Source organism: Pteropus alecto, unplaced genomic scaffold (assembly GCF_000325575.1).
Source record: "Pteropus alecto unplaced genomic scaffold, ASM32557v1 scaffold202, whole genome shotgun sequence".
Taxonomy (NCBI): domain Eukaryota; kingdom Metazoa; phylum Chordata; class Mammalia; order Chiroptera; family Pteropodidae; genus Pteropus; species Pteropus alecto.
In genome coordinates this window covers 301,887-320,185 of record NW_006432451.1, presented here as the reverse complement: position 1 = coordinate 320,185, position 18,299 = coordinate 301,887, and the positions used below count along the sequence as shown (strand labels likewise).

At 38.9% G+C, this 18,299-nt stretch overlaps 1 protein-coding gene across 1 annotated transcript in view; it reads left to right on the top strand.

Moving 5' to 3' along the window:
- Positions 1 to 18,299, top strand: part of ZFAND3 (zinc finger AN1-type containing 3) — a 204,786-nt gene that overhangs the window by 170,475 nt on the left and 16,012 nt on the right. The window contains 1 exon segment of the mRNA XM_006926996.3: positions 7,330 to 7,497. Within this exon segment, the coding sequence (XP_006927058.1) occupies positions 7,330 to 7,497 (168 nt within the window).

The window sequence follows — 18,299 nt, the reverse complement described above, 5'->3', positions numbered from 1 at the left end:
TAGCTAGCCCATGTCCTAATGCTTGCCATCCATTTCTTGCCAAGGCACAGACAAACTACATTCTGATGTCCAGTATGTGACAGGGATGCAGTGGAGACAGAGAAAGAGCATTTCTCTCCCCACTGCCAAGGTGCAGTAGGAACTGGGTTGATTACACAGTATTTGCCCTTCTTCACCTGCCTTTACTTGTGCCAACCTTCCAACCATGTGGATTTGTCAGCTGCTTGCTGGAAGTTTTAATCTCTAGTCTTGAATATGGAACAGAGGAAATGTGCAATTATAAATCTCCTTCCTTAGAAGTTCAACGATGCCATTAAAATAAATAGATAAGCTAGAAAGGATCCAGGATGTGGTATATTCCACAGGACAACTAACCAGGAGTGTTCAAAAAGTCCATGTCATTTGGAAGGAAGGGAGGGGAGGGAAAAAGGAAGGAAGAAAGGAGGAAGGAGAGAGAGTTTGAGGGGCATATACTGTTCTATATTAAAAGAGACTTAGACATAATATCCAAATGTAACACTTGAAACCTGATAGAACATGCCTTTGAAAACAATGGAGGTAATTTGGATATGAATTGAATGACATTGGGGCATTATTCTTAATTTTCTTAGGTGTAATATTTTAGTTATATAAAGAAATGCCTTTATTATTAGATGTGTGTATATGTGAAGTATTTTGATGTTCGCAACTTTTTTTCAGATGGTTCAGGGGGAAAAAGTATAAATATGGAGGGGAGAGATAAAGCAATGGTGACAGATTTTTAGCAGTTGTTTTATGTGAATGGTGTATACACAGGTGTTTATTGTACTATTCTTTGAACTTTTCTATATGTTTGAAATTTCTCACAATAAGAAGTTGGACAAAATTAGCTAAATACTTTCCTCCTGAGGTTGAGAACAAGGCAAAGATGTCCTCTTTCAATACTCTTATTCAGCAGCATAGTAGAAAGCCTACCCAGTACAAGAGATAAGAAAAAGAAATTAAAGGTAGATTAGAAAGAGAGAAAAGTTGAGGGGGAAACTCTTCCTTTAAAATTATTGGACTCTGGTGCCATGATTTTAAACATTGTTTTATTTAATGGAGACTTATTCTTCCCACGGCACATTAGCTTCTCCTATTTGATCTTTTGATGAATTCATAATCACATTTTTTCTGGTATCAAGGTGTGCCACCAGAATCAGCTTTCCACTACCTGTCCAGCGGGAACCAGAGTGGGAAGAGGAAGTGACAAATTTGATCCCAGTCCTTGAAACATGTCTGTGGGACATTTGGGTGCTCATCTCCTGAAGGGTACATGACTTCTACATTGCTGTCGTGAGGACCAGAATCATATGATTAGATGATACAATTACCCCAAGAAGTTTTCTGATGCCTTACGTCTTTTGAGCCTACTGAGGAAGACAGAGACCCCAAAAGTTCAGGTGCATTCCCAAGATAGTCAGCTCTACTGATACAGAGATAGATATACCCTAGGTCTCCCAATCTTATGTTCTCAGTAGGGAAGAAGAGTCAGAGGTCTGCTTTCAGTCTTGAGGTTGTGATAGAGGAGGAGACCACCCTCAGATGTCAGATATCTCTAATAGCAGAGAAGAGAGCCAGAGAAAATAACCTGGGGGTAAGGGTTAGGTGGTGGAGATAGTAGAAGAAAGAGACTAGTGCTTAAAAACAGTACTGCATGGCAGTTTGAGAACAACTGACCTTTAAAATAGGATCTGAGACTTGGCATCCTAGGTATATTTCAAGCAAGATTCATCTGCATATTATGTATCAAACAAAATGAAGGCATTCTCCACAAAATTTTAATAATTGGCCTTTCCCAAATACTTGAACTTCTTTGTCCATGTAATAGTGTTTTAACAGGTGTGCTATCCCAGAATTGTTATAAGAATCATTAGGAAGATAAGAGGGGGAAATCCCAGTTGGATAAAGTGGGAAAAAAGTTTTTAATGGATAAGGAGGGAGTTTTCTGTCCTGAAGTCTTTTATGACACAGAGTAAAAGCCAGGAAAGGATGAATCTAATCCCTGCGTAAACTCTGAAAGCACAGCATGAGGAGAAACATAGAAAGTATTTATAAAACATCTTTTTAAAGTATCTGGTCAGTTTTTTCAGTGAGAGTGTGCTGTTCATGGACCAGAGGTTTTAGCAGCTTAGGCTCCTTTTAAATGGTCAAAGGAGAGACAGCAGCGATGTGGGGGGGAGGGTTCATTAATTATTGCTCTTATTGATATTTGTACAGGCTGTTGGGATCATAAATGTCAGTTTGTCAGGAGACTGTGATAGGTTCTAAAAAAAACTGATTGAGTGCCTCAAAGTTGTCATAGAAACTGAGATTAAACAGATTCATCTTTCTTTCTTAGAAGCGAGGGAAGGTGTGGATAAAGTGAATAGAAGAAGGCTTCCTTCTTATCGTTGCCACTTTACTTCTCCCACTCTTCTAATCTAAATTGTGAGGATTGGCTTGTACAGGGGGCTAAGAGCCTGCCTGAGATGTCAGAAGGCCATAGTCATGGTTAGCCACCCCAGGTATATGCAGGCTGCCAGCTACACAGTGACAGGAGATTAAGAGAGATTGGGATTTAACTCTGACAGGCCTGACACAATTTATTTGGAAATTTCTGGGAGAGAACATAAGTAATAAAGACAAGAACAGTGACAGTAAGGAACAAATGTGAATTTCTGTCAGATATAAAACAGAATTTTAAAAGAAGTAGCTCTGTTTGTTGTCTCCAGTCAGGCTTTCCAGTTAAACTATGTTTCTCAATTGAAATTCTTATCACTACTTTCTGCAATTGGCTAAGAAACTACAATTAGAAGAATTTCTCTCTTCAAAAGATTATGTTTTAAAATCAGTATACTTGTTTCTCTGTCACAAATTAAATAGCAGTTACCTTCAAACCTAGGAAACTGATAGATAAAATACTTTTTCTTAAGATTTTTCTTTCTCATTTAATCACATTTTAATTCTTGATCAGACTTTCCTTTGACTAGGAGATCTGTGATATTTTTCTCATTCTATTAAATATTGGCAGATGAAGAGGGAGTCTGGCATGGGAGTGCAGCAGCTCTTGCATGGGTGTATACAGACTAGATCATGTTCTTAAGAAACAGCATACTGGGGAAAAAATTGTGCTTCGTTGGCCCTTTATGGAAGGACCTTAATTAGAAGTCACTCCTAACTCCTGGGGTGGGAGCAGTTGCTAGCTTGCCACTACGGCGCCTCCTGCTGCTAATGAGCGTGCTCCTTGCAAAGACTCGTTTTTTCTGACAGTTAAAGCTGCATGCAAGAGTTATTTCTGTTCACCTTTCTCTCTATATTTAACCCTTACTGCCCAAGTTCAGATCATGCCAAGTAGATTGTTAGGTGTTAAAGTGCTTCAGGATAACAGAAAGGAAGTTTGTGAGCAAAAAGTAAAGAATCAAAGTTTAATTTACTTAAATATGGACAGTAAATGAGAGTTCCTTTAGTTTCCCATGTTTGGGTCTTTTCTTTCTGGTAGTCTTTTTAATTGACCTAAAATTTATAATTGAATAGTTGAATTATTTAGTTCATTATTATGTAATTAGATTCCCTGTCCTGGACATCTGTTTCTCTTATTTAAGCAACTCACCCCATGGCACAAAGTTTCATTAAATAATTGTCACAGGAGATGTAAATTTCTTATGCAGACACGATGATGATCCTGTAGACTGCTATTTATTTCATTAGCTTCTAATTAAAACACTAAGTTGACTTGTGAGAAAATGCCAAAGAATGGTTTGCTTCACCAAGAAGTTATATATAACACAGTCACCTCCCTGATGGCAGCGTGTGGAGAGTGCTAAACAGTTTAGAGAGCTTATTTCCCTTCCTTCTTTGTGGTAGGGAACATTAAAGGACACAGGATTCCTCTCCATTTAATAGACCATGGACTGAGTGAAGGTTAAGTGGGCATATTCCAGATCATAAAAGTTTTGGATCTCTCAATATCTGGGGACATATCCTTGATTCTAAAAAATAACACATTTTGGTAAACAATTTGTCTGTCTTGGTTTAGAATCAGTGAGGACTGCTTCCCATGGCTCATACTTTCTATTTCTTTGATCTTAGACTTGTACAGATGCCGAGATATTGACTCTCAGAGGACCGACTAGAGCTGAATGGTATTCTTTTAGGATGGCCAGTGCAGTGCAGCCAGAAGCTGTTGGCAGCATCAGAAACCTCCCTTAGGACCCATTATTTCAGGAATGTCCCATGCCTCCTGCCTACCAGAACAAATAATTCAGTAGTCTTTATATATAATGCAGAATAGATAAAGGAAAATTTCAGCATGAAATCAAGCAGATTTATTCCTTAGTTTTGTTATTGAATGCTTATTGGTCAAACAAGGTAGGGAATTAGAAAAGAGATCAGGCCTGAACAGGCCCCCTAATTTTGGGGAGGCCCATTAGGTGGGTTGTTTGGTGATGACCATTGATGATTATGATTCCATAAATATGAATTCTATCTCCCAATCTTAGGAATCATACATTTAAAAATATTATCTTCACATATCATTCCTTGCTTATTTAAAAATAGTTAGCTGTGAGAAACATAGCTGAAAGAAAAATTATCTTCTTGTAGCAAAGGTTTACTTTAGAAATGGAGGTCAATGCTATGCAGGTAGACAGCACATTGACAGTTCGAGACAGATTTATGTGGAAAACAGCTTTGTGAGCTCTGCATTTCCAGACACGTGCTCAATTCTATCAGATAGTGGTGTGAATGAAAGGCTTATTTATGTCTGAGTGCTGCCCTTTTACACTAGAGGTAAGTTGGCATCACGGCAAGGCCCTCTAGATTTTAACAATGTTAATAAATGCAAAGGGTTCAACTACCTCCCCTGTGCAGACCTCCATTTCTCTTCTCCACACTACCCTCTGGAGTTGTGGGATAATTTATTATAAAGATGCTCCAGGTTTAAGACCTTGTCTCAGAACAAACACCATTTTTTTGTTACATCTTTTACTCTAGAAATTTCTCATTACTAAAAAATAAATTTTAAAAAAGTCTAAATAGGGTTATTAATACAAATAGTGTCGTTGCTAGTTTGTGAAAAAGGAACCCCAGAGAGCAGTGTGGCTCATACAAGGTGAATTCCTTTTGGCTGACTACTTTGTAATGATTTACATTTAGATTGTTGCTTGTTGCTCTTGTGGAGGAAGGGGAGAGGGCTGGCTGTGTCTGTGGTTGCCTTAGCCATCACACTGACTGGGTTTGGACAGCTTCTCTCAGCAGAGCTAGACAATAGGCCGAACTTGCTCTTCAATTGTTTTCATCAAAGGCCTTATTTAGTTGGTTTGTATTGGGAGAAAATGTCATGTAGGATGGGAAGAACTAAATTAGATGAAAAATGAAGTTTACAATTGCTAAGGATAGTGCATGGCTCCCCTAAGTCACTGCATAGTGTGGTGGTCTGGGATGGAGTTGGGGAGGAGGGGTATGAGCAGCAAACTGTTACTGTTGTCACTGTCGGGACCAGTGAGTGTTCTCTGATAAAGTGCAGCATCTTCTTCATACAGAGGAGGCCGGTGGGGAAAAAGGATACAGACAACCTTCATTGAAATGTAGCCAACAGTCTTCTGCATCTCACTAGAGTCACTTTAAATAGAAAATTAGGACTGCCTAGTAGAAGACTCAGTCATTCAAGAAATATATATTGAGTTGTGGGCCTGGAGGGCATATTAGTGAACAAAGCAGGTGAAAATTCCTACCCTCCAGGAGTTTACATTCTCCTGGGGGATAATTTTAAAAGATAAATACTATGGAGGAATAAAAAGCAAGAAAGGGAGGAAGGGAAATTCTAGGAAAGGGAGACAAGAGTGATCTAGATAGAGTGATCACTTTATAAGTGGCACAAATGTCGTCACTATGTTGTACGCCTGAAACTAATATATTGTATGTCAACTGTAATTGAAAAATAAATGTAAAAAAAGAAAATGTGACTTGAAAGAGGTTAGGTCCCTTATAGATCTAAGAAAAGAGTGCTCTAGACAAAGAGAATAGAAGATACCAAGTCCCTAAGGTAGGAGACAGTAAAGAGGCCAGAGTGGATGGAGCAACAGGAGAGAGCAGCAGGAGATGAGGTGAGAGAGATGAGAGGAGGGCAAATCATCGCTCTGAGAAGGGTAGCTATTAGAGGGTTTCGATCAGAGAAGCGAAATAATTCTAACTTGATTTTTAACAGGATCACTTGGCTACTATGTGGAGAATATACTGTAGGGTAATGGAGGTGAGCAGGGAGACCAGTTAAGAGGCCGTTATACTAGGCTAGATGAGATAGTGATGGTTTGGACCAGCATGGGGGGCAGGTGAGAAGTAGTGAGATCTAGATCTGTTTTGAAGATTTATTTAGGAAACTCTCTTCCAGAGGTTTTTTAACACAAACCACTTTGGAACCTTGGCAAGCAGTGCATCCACAGTATACAGTGGTGGCAATTCCAGGAGTACAGAGCCAACCAAGTGCTGCCTTCTTTTGTAAGGCAAGAGTTATTTACAGCCTGCCTATGACATAAACTTTATCGTATTTTAGTTTTTTAAGGTTATAAATACACAAATTGTCACACTACGCCTCCCTTCACTTGCCAATTTGGCAGCAACTCTAGGGTTGTGGTACCAAGTGCTGCCTCTTTACTACTCCACCATGGAGGCCATAGGAGAGCTCACTGGTAAAAAAGCAGGATACTCCGTAACCCTGAATGAAGTTAGAATAATTTCCAATATTAGAACCTGATTTCCATGCGTTTAGGAGTAGAAACGTGAGTATTTTTACTAGAAAAGATTATGGATCCTCCGTCAAACACTGCCTTTAGATATGGAATTGTGCTAACCATGGCAGTGTAAAGAAGTGCTAGACATTGTCCCTTCTCTAAAGAATTACATTATCTTGAGGACAAGCAGACATCCAAGGAGAGGTAGATAACCAATACAAGCAGTAATTAGCTAGGGCCCAAAGAAGGGGTACAGACAAAGAGAAGATCTCATTTCCAGATTGAATGGTCTCCTGATAGAGATAGACATCTATTTTAAAAAATAACATGGAACTGATTTTTGTTGAGGCCCCCTTCCCCACCCCATCCTCCTCTCCTGGGTCAGGCCCTGCTTGTTAGAAGTCAGCCCTAAAGGTTCATGCTTGTCACAATTTGTGCAGTATAAACCAGGCCAGTCAGAACTGGCTCTTGCTCATACAGGTCCAGTTCCTGGAAAAGGGCAATAGTAGCCTGGTCAGAAGAATGCCTGGCAGTACATTAATCAGCTGTACTCGCCAGGCTAGTCACTAACCCTGAGCCCCAAATGTGTTGTTTTGGTCAGATTCACAGTCTGAGAATGAGGCTTCGCCAGTGAAACGGCCACGACTACTGGAGAATAATGAACGATCCGAGGAAACCAGCCGATCTAAACAGAAGAGTCGACGTCGGTGCTTCCAGTGCCAAACCAAACTGGAGCTGGTGCAGCAGTAATTGGGATCGTGCCGCTGCGGTAAGCATCTTCTCCAGTGGCATGATGGAGACTGTGTCTTTGACACCCTGGCGCGTGACTTTGGAAATTATTTGTAAGAGGCTGAAGTCCTGTTTTGTTCTCCTAAGTACCTCCCTGAGAACTATAGGTTTGGAGTTTGAAAAATCAGGAATAGAGGATTCTTCTAAGCACGTACAAAAAAGGCAAAACTGTCCCCCACTACTTTGACACATATTTCTTTAGTTGCCTTGTTCCTACTTACTGCTTTCAACTTCTCCCCACTGCATATTACTCTGGTTCCTTCTCATTGATGACTTATTTAGAAATTAACCAAACCAGCAAAATTCTGGGGATATGTACCATAAAATTCAGATATTAAATTAATTTTGAATGAGCTTTTTACTGTGTATAATAAATGGAAGATTTCTCCCCCATATCTTTTAAATTGAAGTTTGATTAGAAAATTATTTTCTTTGAACCGTACTTCATTGTCAGTTAACCCCCTTGAAAATAGCTTTAAAGTAACCTTTTTTCTATATTATCCAGTGTAATACCAACTCTGCACAGGGGTGTATTTTTAAAAATTTTATGCATACCCACAGTGGAACAAAACTTAGACCAATCTTATCTCTCTCTTCGACCACATTGGAGCAAAATCGTATAGCTGAACCATTCAGGCTGATTGATAATTTTCCTGTCCCTGTTTTTATTTCCTGATTTTAAAGCGTAGAATTATAAAATCGTTCTATGGGACAGCTGTCACCAGGCAAACTTGGAGACCTAAGTCTAGTCTCTGAGAATCCTGCATATATCTTTTGTCTTTAGGAGTGAGCTTAAGAACCCTCCTTTTACCTCTGGGATATCCATAGATATCCTACAGTGATGCTGGCAGTCAGAACTAGATGGTTCTCCCAGCAGTTAGAAGGTTGACTGTTACTCCAGGTCCTTCATCTTCTGAAGAGATGTCTATTGCTGCTCTTGTCCCTCAATCATCTGCCCTTTTGTAAATAAGAAGGCAATGAGGGAGTACCAGCTTCTCATGGAAACGAAGTTGAAACTTCTGTTTCTATCATGTTTGTTGCACACACACGTGTGTGGTACATCACAGAAACATATATTCATCTGCAGAAAATAGAGACCAGCATGAGGAGTCTAGGTGTCACCAGACAAGTTTTTATATTTTAGCTTGGCATTTAGTTTTCTCCTGAAGAAGAGAGGTGTAGGGTAAGAGGTAGGGGCAGAGACTGCCAACAGAGTTTTCAAACTTCAGTTGTGTTCATGTGTGTGGTATAGCCCAGGTGAGCCCAGAATCTTATTCTTAGGCTGTGTCTTGATCATCCCTGCCAGGTCATTTTACATTCTTGATGAGGTAAGGAGGGAATACTTTGGTTAGCCAAGGAAACTCTGGAGCCTGATGGCTAAACACCTTCGCCCATATCAGAGTTTATCTACTCTTTTGTTGTGCAAATTATTGCTTGGGTCTTCACTGGAACTACTGTGGTATTTCAACAGGTCACTCTGTCACGAGTGTGGCAAAACCTACCTGACCATTTTAGATAATAACATAGGCCTTTGTTTGTTTCTAAACTGGAATTGGGATTTTCCTGTGCCTTATGTTCTTGTTTCCTTCTTGAAAGTAACTGAATCCTGGGTGTTACATAGGATTTGCCTTAATGGATCAGGCAGTTGGTCCATGGAGTATGCAGTCTTGCCTCTGGCAGTGGCTAATACCTCCTCTCCTTGTCAGGCAAGCACTAAGAGTTCACAGTTTAGCTTTGAGAGATCCTGAGGTGTTGTAACCAAGTCTCCCAGTTTACCCTTCAGCTTTGATGCAAACCACTTAATTTCCTAAGGTCTTAATAACACTGCTGAAAAAAATCTAGAAATACATGTTAGATGATTTCACATGCTCCTAAGTGAAGCCAACCTAATTGTCCCTGGTAAGTGAGGAAGGATTACTATGTTGTGCTCTTCGCCTCCTGGGCAGGAGGCTGGCTTTCTAAGTGCCTGTTGGGTTTGCCACAGACTCGCATTCTTTTTAAGTGATCTAACGTGTAGTCCCTTGGTTTGTTCCTAATTCTGAGGGTCTACTTACAGAAATATTTGATTTTTCTTATGGAGAAGAAAGTTTTGAGCTTTCTGCAATCCCTCCAGAGGTAGCCTTCCCAAAGAGAGCTGGGAGTTCAATTTGGCCCACAGAGAGCATTATACTTATGTGCCCAGAAAAATGACTGAGTCAGCTACTACATTTCAAAAGATAAAGGACAGCAATGGGAACATACACCTCTGGGACTGTCTTTGACAAATAGCTCATGTGTTCTTCCTGCCTGTCTGCTTGTATCTCTCCAGGAAAGGGTGAGTTGTATAGTTATTTCCTTGAGGATGCATGGAGTGTTAGAGAGACATTTAATTGCCCTGAAAGGTTTTAGATGGGGGGAAGCACAGTAATTTACTACTGAAAGTGAAGACTCAGGAAGGTAGTTTGAACTCAAACAGAACACTTCTCACTACAGAAAATCTTTATATATATGTATCTTTTTCTTTTTTTCCCACAATCTTTTTTTCCATTCCCCTTCCACTCTGTACAGGTTATTAACTGCTGACAAGAAATTCACATCTCATAAATAATGCTTAAGAGCCATTGCTATATAAATTGAATGTGTTATGAATTGTGATGGGCCTTTTTGTAGCATTCGATGCCTAGAGCAGGAAGAACAGAGGATGTCATTTTCATTAATTTCTAATGAGGTGCCAATTAAAGACAGGGAAGACTCTCCAAAGGGAAGAGTGGCCAAGCTCCCCTGAATCCTCTGCCCTGGGGCTGTCATCCAAACACTGCCAGCAAGCCTTCTCTAAAAATTCTATTAAATTACAGTCTCATAGAGAGCACACACAGACACATTCAGCTTCCCTTTGATCTTCAAAAGAGCAATTTGTAAGACGAGTTCTGAGCCTTCTCACATAGGGAACAGCTAGAGGTGATAGGAATTGTTAATTGCCAAGACATTCGATGGGCTTTTCAAGAAGTAGGTGAATGTTGAAGATGAATTCTCTGCTTTGCTGTGACTAAATAACCTTTAAATCAACAATACCAAAGTAACACCCTTTTCCTGTGAAATCTTTCAGGGTGCCAATTAGAAAGGCATGTGGTGAGGCAGGGATGATACCCTCCATCCTTAGAGTATCTGCAACAGTTTAACTTCTCAAGATAGAAAAGAATTGCCTAAAAATATACTTATTTGTTTCATTTTGTACCCAGTAGGCAAATTGGTCAGCTCATTCTCATTATAGGAGTCCTTTCTCTCCAGATGCCATCTAAAGGATGTTCTTCTGAAATCTGGCCATCCTCATCAAATCTGGGCCACATCACAGCCTCATGAATGCTGTGTTTTCCAAGCAGATCTTGCATGATACACACAGCATGGCTTTTTAATCTCTGTGCATTGCTTTCCAGAACCACAGAATTAATTTTTAAATACCAGTCTAATAGCTTGCATAAGTTATCACATATTTTCAGTTGACAGTGACTTAACAAACTGTAAACTGATATGTTCCCTTTTGGGACAACAGTGCTTTTACTAACCTTCTGAGTAATCTGACTTCCTTTATTGCTTTCAAAATAAATTTTATATTCACTTTAGAAATTCAGAGTGATGCTTTAGCTGGGACCTTTAGAATAGTTTATCATCTCCAAGTGCCTTAGTGGTCATTTCTGCCTTATCATTCACTGTCAGACTAAATTCAGCAAGAATTTCTTGAGATATGACTATGCACAAAGCATTTTACTAAGTTTTATGGGAATATAGGAGCTAGAAATATAGAATGTAGGAGCTCTCAGTGGCTTCAAACTTGGGTGGGCATCCGAATCACATGGAGGGTGTGTTAAAAAACAGATTGCTGGTTCTGTATGTTTGTGTATGTTTAACAAGTTCCCAGGTGATGTTGATGCTGCTGGTCTGAGGACCGTGCTTTAAGATCTGTCATAGGCAGTTCTCAATGGGAAGCTTTTTTAAAAACAGAATATCTGGGCCTTACTCTAAACAGTTAAATCAGAAAAGGTCTTCGGGTATTTTTAATTTTTAGTTTGGGAATTAAAAGGTTTTTCAAGGACCATTGAGAATAAGTTGTGAACATCGTGTCCCTTTATCCCTATAAAATTCAATGAATGTTTCCATAAGAACAGAGATATTATTTTATATAATCACAGCAGTTATCAACTTTAGAAAATTGATACAGATACAATGCTTTTATCAAATCTGTCATCCATATTCCATTTTTGTCAGTTGGTCCAAAAATGTACTTTATAAAAGCAGTTTTTCAGCAATACAGAATTCATTCCATGATCAGGTATTACATTTAGTTTTCATGTCCCTTTAGATTCATTTAACCTGGAACATTTTCACAGCCTTTCTTTGTTTTTAATGATAATGACATTTTTTAAGACAACATCCCTCCACCTCCTACTGACCCACCCACACTTTTTTTTTTAATAGAACATTCCATGTTCTGGGTTTTCTTAGTTTCTTCATGATGATATTCAGACTACATATTCTCAGCCAGAATAAGACATAAGTGATGATGTGTCCTTCTCAGGGAGGCACAGATGTCCATCAGCCTCTCATTTTTTATGTTAATTGAGATTCATGCACCCATTCAAGGTGTTGTTCGATTTCTCCACTGTATAGTTACTATTTTTAATCTTACAGGCAGTAAGCAAACACTTTACGATCATGTTTTGCCTAAACTGGTCTTTACTATCAGAGTTGCAAAATGATGATTTTCTAACTCGAGCCTTTCTACATTTACCACTTGGCATTCAGTGCTCTTTTTTAAGTGAGAACCCCCCTCTCCCATTTATTTATCTATTATTGATGTGGACTCATGAGCTCTTACACTTTTTAGTGGTTTATAATTTATTACTATACTTACTTTGGTGCTCGAATTTCCCCAAATTTGGCCAATGGAAGTTCTTTCAAGCTGATTTATGTATCCTTGTGGCATATCCCCCCACCTTCCCATCATTTTTTTTCTTCTTCAACATTTCCTTACTCTCTAGCATAACAAGATGTTATTTTGGATGCATCTTGTACTTATCTTTGCTGAGTCCTGGAATCAGCCACTTTTCCAAGGCTTCCTAAGGTGATTTTAATATGCATTCAAAGTAGGGAGTTACTGGGCCTGAGAGGAAAGCAGATACATGTGTAAAATAACCAGCATCCGGGGCAGCCTACCATAAGAGTTTTCACGAAGGTACAAACCATGTCTTACAGGAATGGAGGTGAAGAAAGGTTAGTTCTAACGGGAAGACTCTGGACAGGCTTCCACAATTTAAAGGCAGGATGGAGCTCAGGTGTGGGAAAAGAGGGAATGCTTGAACAAAGTGTTTTGAAGGTGACTTCTGTGCAGCTGGCTGGAGCTTTTGGGTTGAGTGAGGAGAGACTGCTAGAAAGGAAGGGAAGAGAATGCAGATTCCAGTCTGTAGGGTTTGGACGTTGGTTTGCAGTAAACTGATAGCATTGGTTTTGAGTATGGTCAATACAATCTACTTTGACTTTTTTTTTTTTTAATCACACAGGAAAGCTCAGGAGGCTGTTGAATCTTTTTAGAAGAATGATCTAGAAAGTATGTGAACTGATTCACTAAGTGGAAAAGAATGTGCACGTGTCACAGCTGTCCCTGCCATTGAAGGGGACTGCACAGTGAACGAATAGTGATATCCTAAGATTCAGTGTAGGGCAAGGAACTGTGGCGATTACGAAACATGTTGCTGACATGAAATTTCCAGTCTGGCCAATTTCACCAGCATCAGAAATCACTACTAATAAGCTCACGTGTCTGTGCCTTCATTTTAACTCTGGTCCAAGTGCGATTTGAACCTGTCAGGAACATTTGACATTCTGTCCTGTGACTCTGAAGGAAGACGAGGCAGTATGTTCTTATGAAAGGCCTTATTCCATGTACAGAGTTCTAGCCTGGTTCTGTCAAAAAAAAAACGCTGCTATCCAGGGAAACACCTAAGGTCCTTTATGATGACCTGATTAGTGATTGGCGGGGTAGGTGTTATCATTGCTGCCACTGAACGGAGAGTTCATGCTTTGCCATGTGTTACGTAGTGAACGTGGTTACCAAGACTCCAGCTCTTTAGGAACTTCTGTTTTTATGCTCAGTCTGGCAATGAAAGGCTAAAGTTTCTCCAGTACTTACAGAAAGTGGCTGGGTGTCTGTTGCCTGGCTCAAGAGAAAAAGGTGTCCTGCCTACCCTCCCAGAGGCGAAATAAAATCTGTTGATGGAAGCTACTATGAGTTAGAGCTAAGGGTAATTGGAAATCTTGAGAAATTGGAATTCTGAGAAAATTTTTTCCTTTCTACTCCATTCCTTTCACTATACTTTTACCTAAATAAGAGTATGCTATCTGTATTTCCCATTTAATCTTTAATGTGTAAGAGCTCTAGTCTAAAACCAAACAGATTAGTCCCTCTGCTGCTCTTCCATAAATTACAAGTTGAAGTGTTAGGGCAAAACAAATCAAACCTTTTACTGAACACTAACTTGTATTTAGCCCATTATTCAGCACTATCCTAGAGATCCAGCCTACCATATGTCCTTTGACAAGGCTGTAAAGAGATTTCAGAAACAGGAACCACTCCCCTCTCCAACAGAAGAGCATCAAAGACCGAGCTTTTAAAAGACAAAATGTGCAGAACACACATCTGCTGAAGCCTCTGTCACATCCCCACTCATACCCTACTGACAGGTGAGCTAGGAGACTCTTGTCCTGTGAAGTGAAATATTTTCTACCTGGATAGCAAATTTGTAACTACTTCTAGAATCCAATCTTAGCAGCCATAACAGCATAATAACTTTCTCAAAGCTATTTGGATAGGTTACCCTGCTTAGAATATTTCTTTATGGGAGGAAAAAATGAATTATTGCAAAAGGAAATTAATTATTGACATTTTCATTTTTGTTCCAAGAGTAAATAGTTTCAGTTAATTCTTTGCCCAGCAAGATGTGGGTATATGTGTTTCTTTTACAGAATTGTTTGTGAGATACAATTCACATACCATAAAATTCACCTGTTTTCAGTGAGTTTTATTTAGTAAATTTAAGTTGTGCAGCTATTACCAGATTCAAATTTTAGAATACTTCCATAACCCTACAAAATTCCTTTCTACTCCTTTCAGTCCTTACACTCTACTGCTCCATCCCCAGGCAGCCACTGATCTGCTTTCTGTTGATGTAATTTTGCTTTTTCTAGAATTTTAATATTCATTCATTCATACATAGCATGTTGTTAGCATGTTGCTGTTGTTATTGAGATTCATCCATGATGTAACATACCAGTAGTTCACTCCTTAATGTTGAGGATTTCATTCTTGGATAATACCACATTTGTTAATCTATTTACCAGTTGACATACCTTTGGGTCATTGCCAGTTTGAAGATATTGTGAATAGAGCTGCTATAAATATTTATGCACAAGTCTTTACATACACATATGTTTTAATTTCTCTTGAGTAAATGATACATAGAGGTGGGACTGCCAGGTTGAATGATCAGTGTACATTTAACATTTTAAGATCCCTTGAGCAGTGTATTAAGATTCTAATTTCTCCGTAATTTGCAACATTTGATATTGTTATTCTTTTTAATTTTAGCTGTACAAAGGTACTATGTCTCTGTATATTAATTTGAACTTCCCTCGTGACCAGTGATGTTAGGCATCTTTTTTTTATATGCTTTTCGGCCATTCATATCTTTTGTAAAGAATCTGTTCATACCTCAAATATTTTGCTCATTTATAAAAGATTTAGAGAAATACCAGCTTAACAGTATACTAACTCATGATGTCTCTCCATTTACTTAAATCTTCTTTAATTTCTTAACAATGTTTTCTATTTTTCAGCATATATCTTTTGTTAAATTCATTAAGTATTTTTATTATTTTTTATGCAATGTGAATAGAATTTTAAAATTTATTTTCAGATTATTCTTTGCTGCTACTTCAGAATAAGTCAGTTTTTATACATGATCTTTTATTCTACAACCTTGCTAAATTCACTTATTAGTTCTAAATTGCTTAGGATTTTCTATATCTATGATCATGTCATCTGCAATTAAAGGCAGTTTTACTCCTTTCCAATCTGTATTCCTGGCTTTTTTCCCTTCATTATTGCACTGGTTAGGACCTCCAACATAATTTTAATAGATGTGTTGAGAATAGACCTCCTTGCCTTATCCTTGATCTTAGGTAGAAAGCATTCAACTTTTTACACATAGAGTATGATTTAGCTGTAGTACCCTACCTCTGCCCCTCACCCCAACAAATTTTAATAGTTTTAGCTGTTGGCTACATTTTAGAAAAACATAGGAAATGTTCAGATACCTTCCCTGAAAATAGATGATAGAGCCCATAGTGAGCTACCATGTGGCCTAAAACACAAAGCTGTGTTTTAATGAGTTTTTCCATCCCACGGATTCATTTCTGTTTACAGTTGGAAGCATATTCCCTTTGTTCATAGTCATATGTTATGTGTCTGTCTAGCTATAGAGGGGAAAAGCTGGTGACCTTAGAGTACTCCTTTTTCTCAAACCAATATCACAAGATACCTGAGATAATATTCTGGGTTATTCTCACTTGAGGTAATGAAAGCAAACCACACTGAGTGATGCTTAAAAATGTTTTGTTTGATTAAATTCTTTTACTATAAGACAAAATCAAAAGTTTGTGGGTAGATAAATACCACCAGGGTTAGAAAGATTCTTAGCAGTCATTTAGTCCAACCCTATTTTTTATATATATATAAAAATGAGGAAACAGAGACCAGAAAATTTGCCACTAGTCTCAGATCAACCATACCTCTGTACTAAGTGTTGGTATTTCATGCAGGCTTTGATCTAAAACCCAAGGATTGCTGAAGAGTTTCTGACCAATATGACTGCTCTCAGCAGTGCCCTTCCATCATCATACCATCATCATACATTCCAGCCCCCACTGACTATAGCTCCTTATCACATACTCTTGCCCATCCCTCCCTGAATAGCTGCTCTTTTGTCTCCACTGATGAACCCAGGTTATCTTTTCTGAAGTACGCAATTTCTTGGTCTTTCCTCCAAATTAATACACTTGAGTCTTTTAATCTCCTCTTAATTTGGCCTCCAAGACCTTGCTCAGGACTGGGGACTCTTGTATGGACCTTTCATGGCAGAATGTCACCAAATTAAACCAGTTGTGGTCAAAAAATAGTATTTAGTCAAAATAATAGGATTTTTAATTTTTTTCTTTCATATTGATAACAGATTGCTCACAAAATTTTGCTAAAGCAATGTCCTTTCCAAGGACTTTGACCTGTGTAAAACTAATTTGTATTCGGTACATCGTATGCATATATCTACTACTAGACACTCTCGGTCTTCTTACTGTGATTCCCTCTTGAGCAGTCCCTCTTAAAAGGTGTGTGCCTGAGACCAGCACTTCAGAGCCCCTGGATAGAGGAGGATACTTCTTTAGAAAGTAAAAATGCAGTTGCTCAGGTAATTCTAACGTACCTCAACGTTTAATATACTGCCTATAGGAAACGCAAAGGTAATTTAAGACCAAATAGAATTACTGGAAACTTCAAATGAGGTGACCCAATCATAAAGGTTTTATATCAGATCTAGTCTACTCCATTTATATCAGATCTAGTTTACTCCGTTCTCTTTCATGTAGAGATTTACATCTTCTGAGTGTTTAACACATGCTTTCCTCCACTGATCTGCTCTCCCCTGCTAGATCTTAAAATCTTCAGGGGCCAGGACCATGTGTCATTCTGTAGCTTCCCATAGCCCATTAGAGTATGTGGCCTATATATAGTGGATGCCCAGTCAGTATTGACTAATAACATACAAGAAATTAGAAGTCAAAGAAATGTGGCGTACTGGTGAGCCACATTAGGGGAGAGTCCTTTTGTATTAGTATTTGAAGTCAGGCCCAAGCAGATGAGTGAGAGAATGTCTAGGTCAGTCTTCATGCAGATTTTTGAAGCCAGGGTACACGTCCAGCCTGAGGGTTTGCCAGTGGGATATTTGGCTGAAGGAATACAGTCTAGGTAGAGAATCTTGGCACTATTTATCTTTATATACTTTTTTCTGCCTTGAATTTTTATTGGTGGAAGGAATCAGACAAGACATACATGTTATCAGATAGGATAGCATTGCTTGCTTGGTCTAATTAAAATGATTTGATACATTTATGGTTTAATTAAATACTTGACTTTGGGGATGGGTGTATTTGCATAAATAAAATGTTATTCATCTTGCACATGAATAAGATGAGCTCTTTCGAGGTCACAGAGACTATCAGGTGACAGACCTACTGTGTGTAACCATACCAATCTCTCTTTCCTGCCTAATAAACCTGCTACTCTCTGACGTAGAATTTAAGCATTTGAGTAATTTGAAGTTACCCATCCTTGTGCCAGTCCAGCCCCCTGAACTGACACAGCAGAAACCACATCAGCAGTGCCCTGGGCAGGTAATCCAGCCACAGTGTATACCTCCTGCCTTCAGGGAGTATGGCATGCCTTGTTGCCATGCAGCTTGGACTGACTAGATACTTCCTCCATTGAAATAAAATAAGCTTTGTATAACATGTCCTCATTCCTCCTCACTCTCCCCTCCAGATTGACCTGTTACAGGTCATCTTCCACTCCTGCACACCCTACAAGATTTGAACATGGTGGCTTTGGCTTTCCAGCACCCTAGTTACGGTAGTAGCAAGCCCATTCACAGAGATAAAGAACTGGTGTGGGGACATCAAAGACAAGGAGGGGAAAAGGAA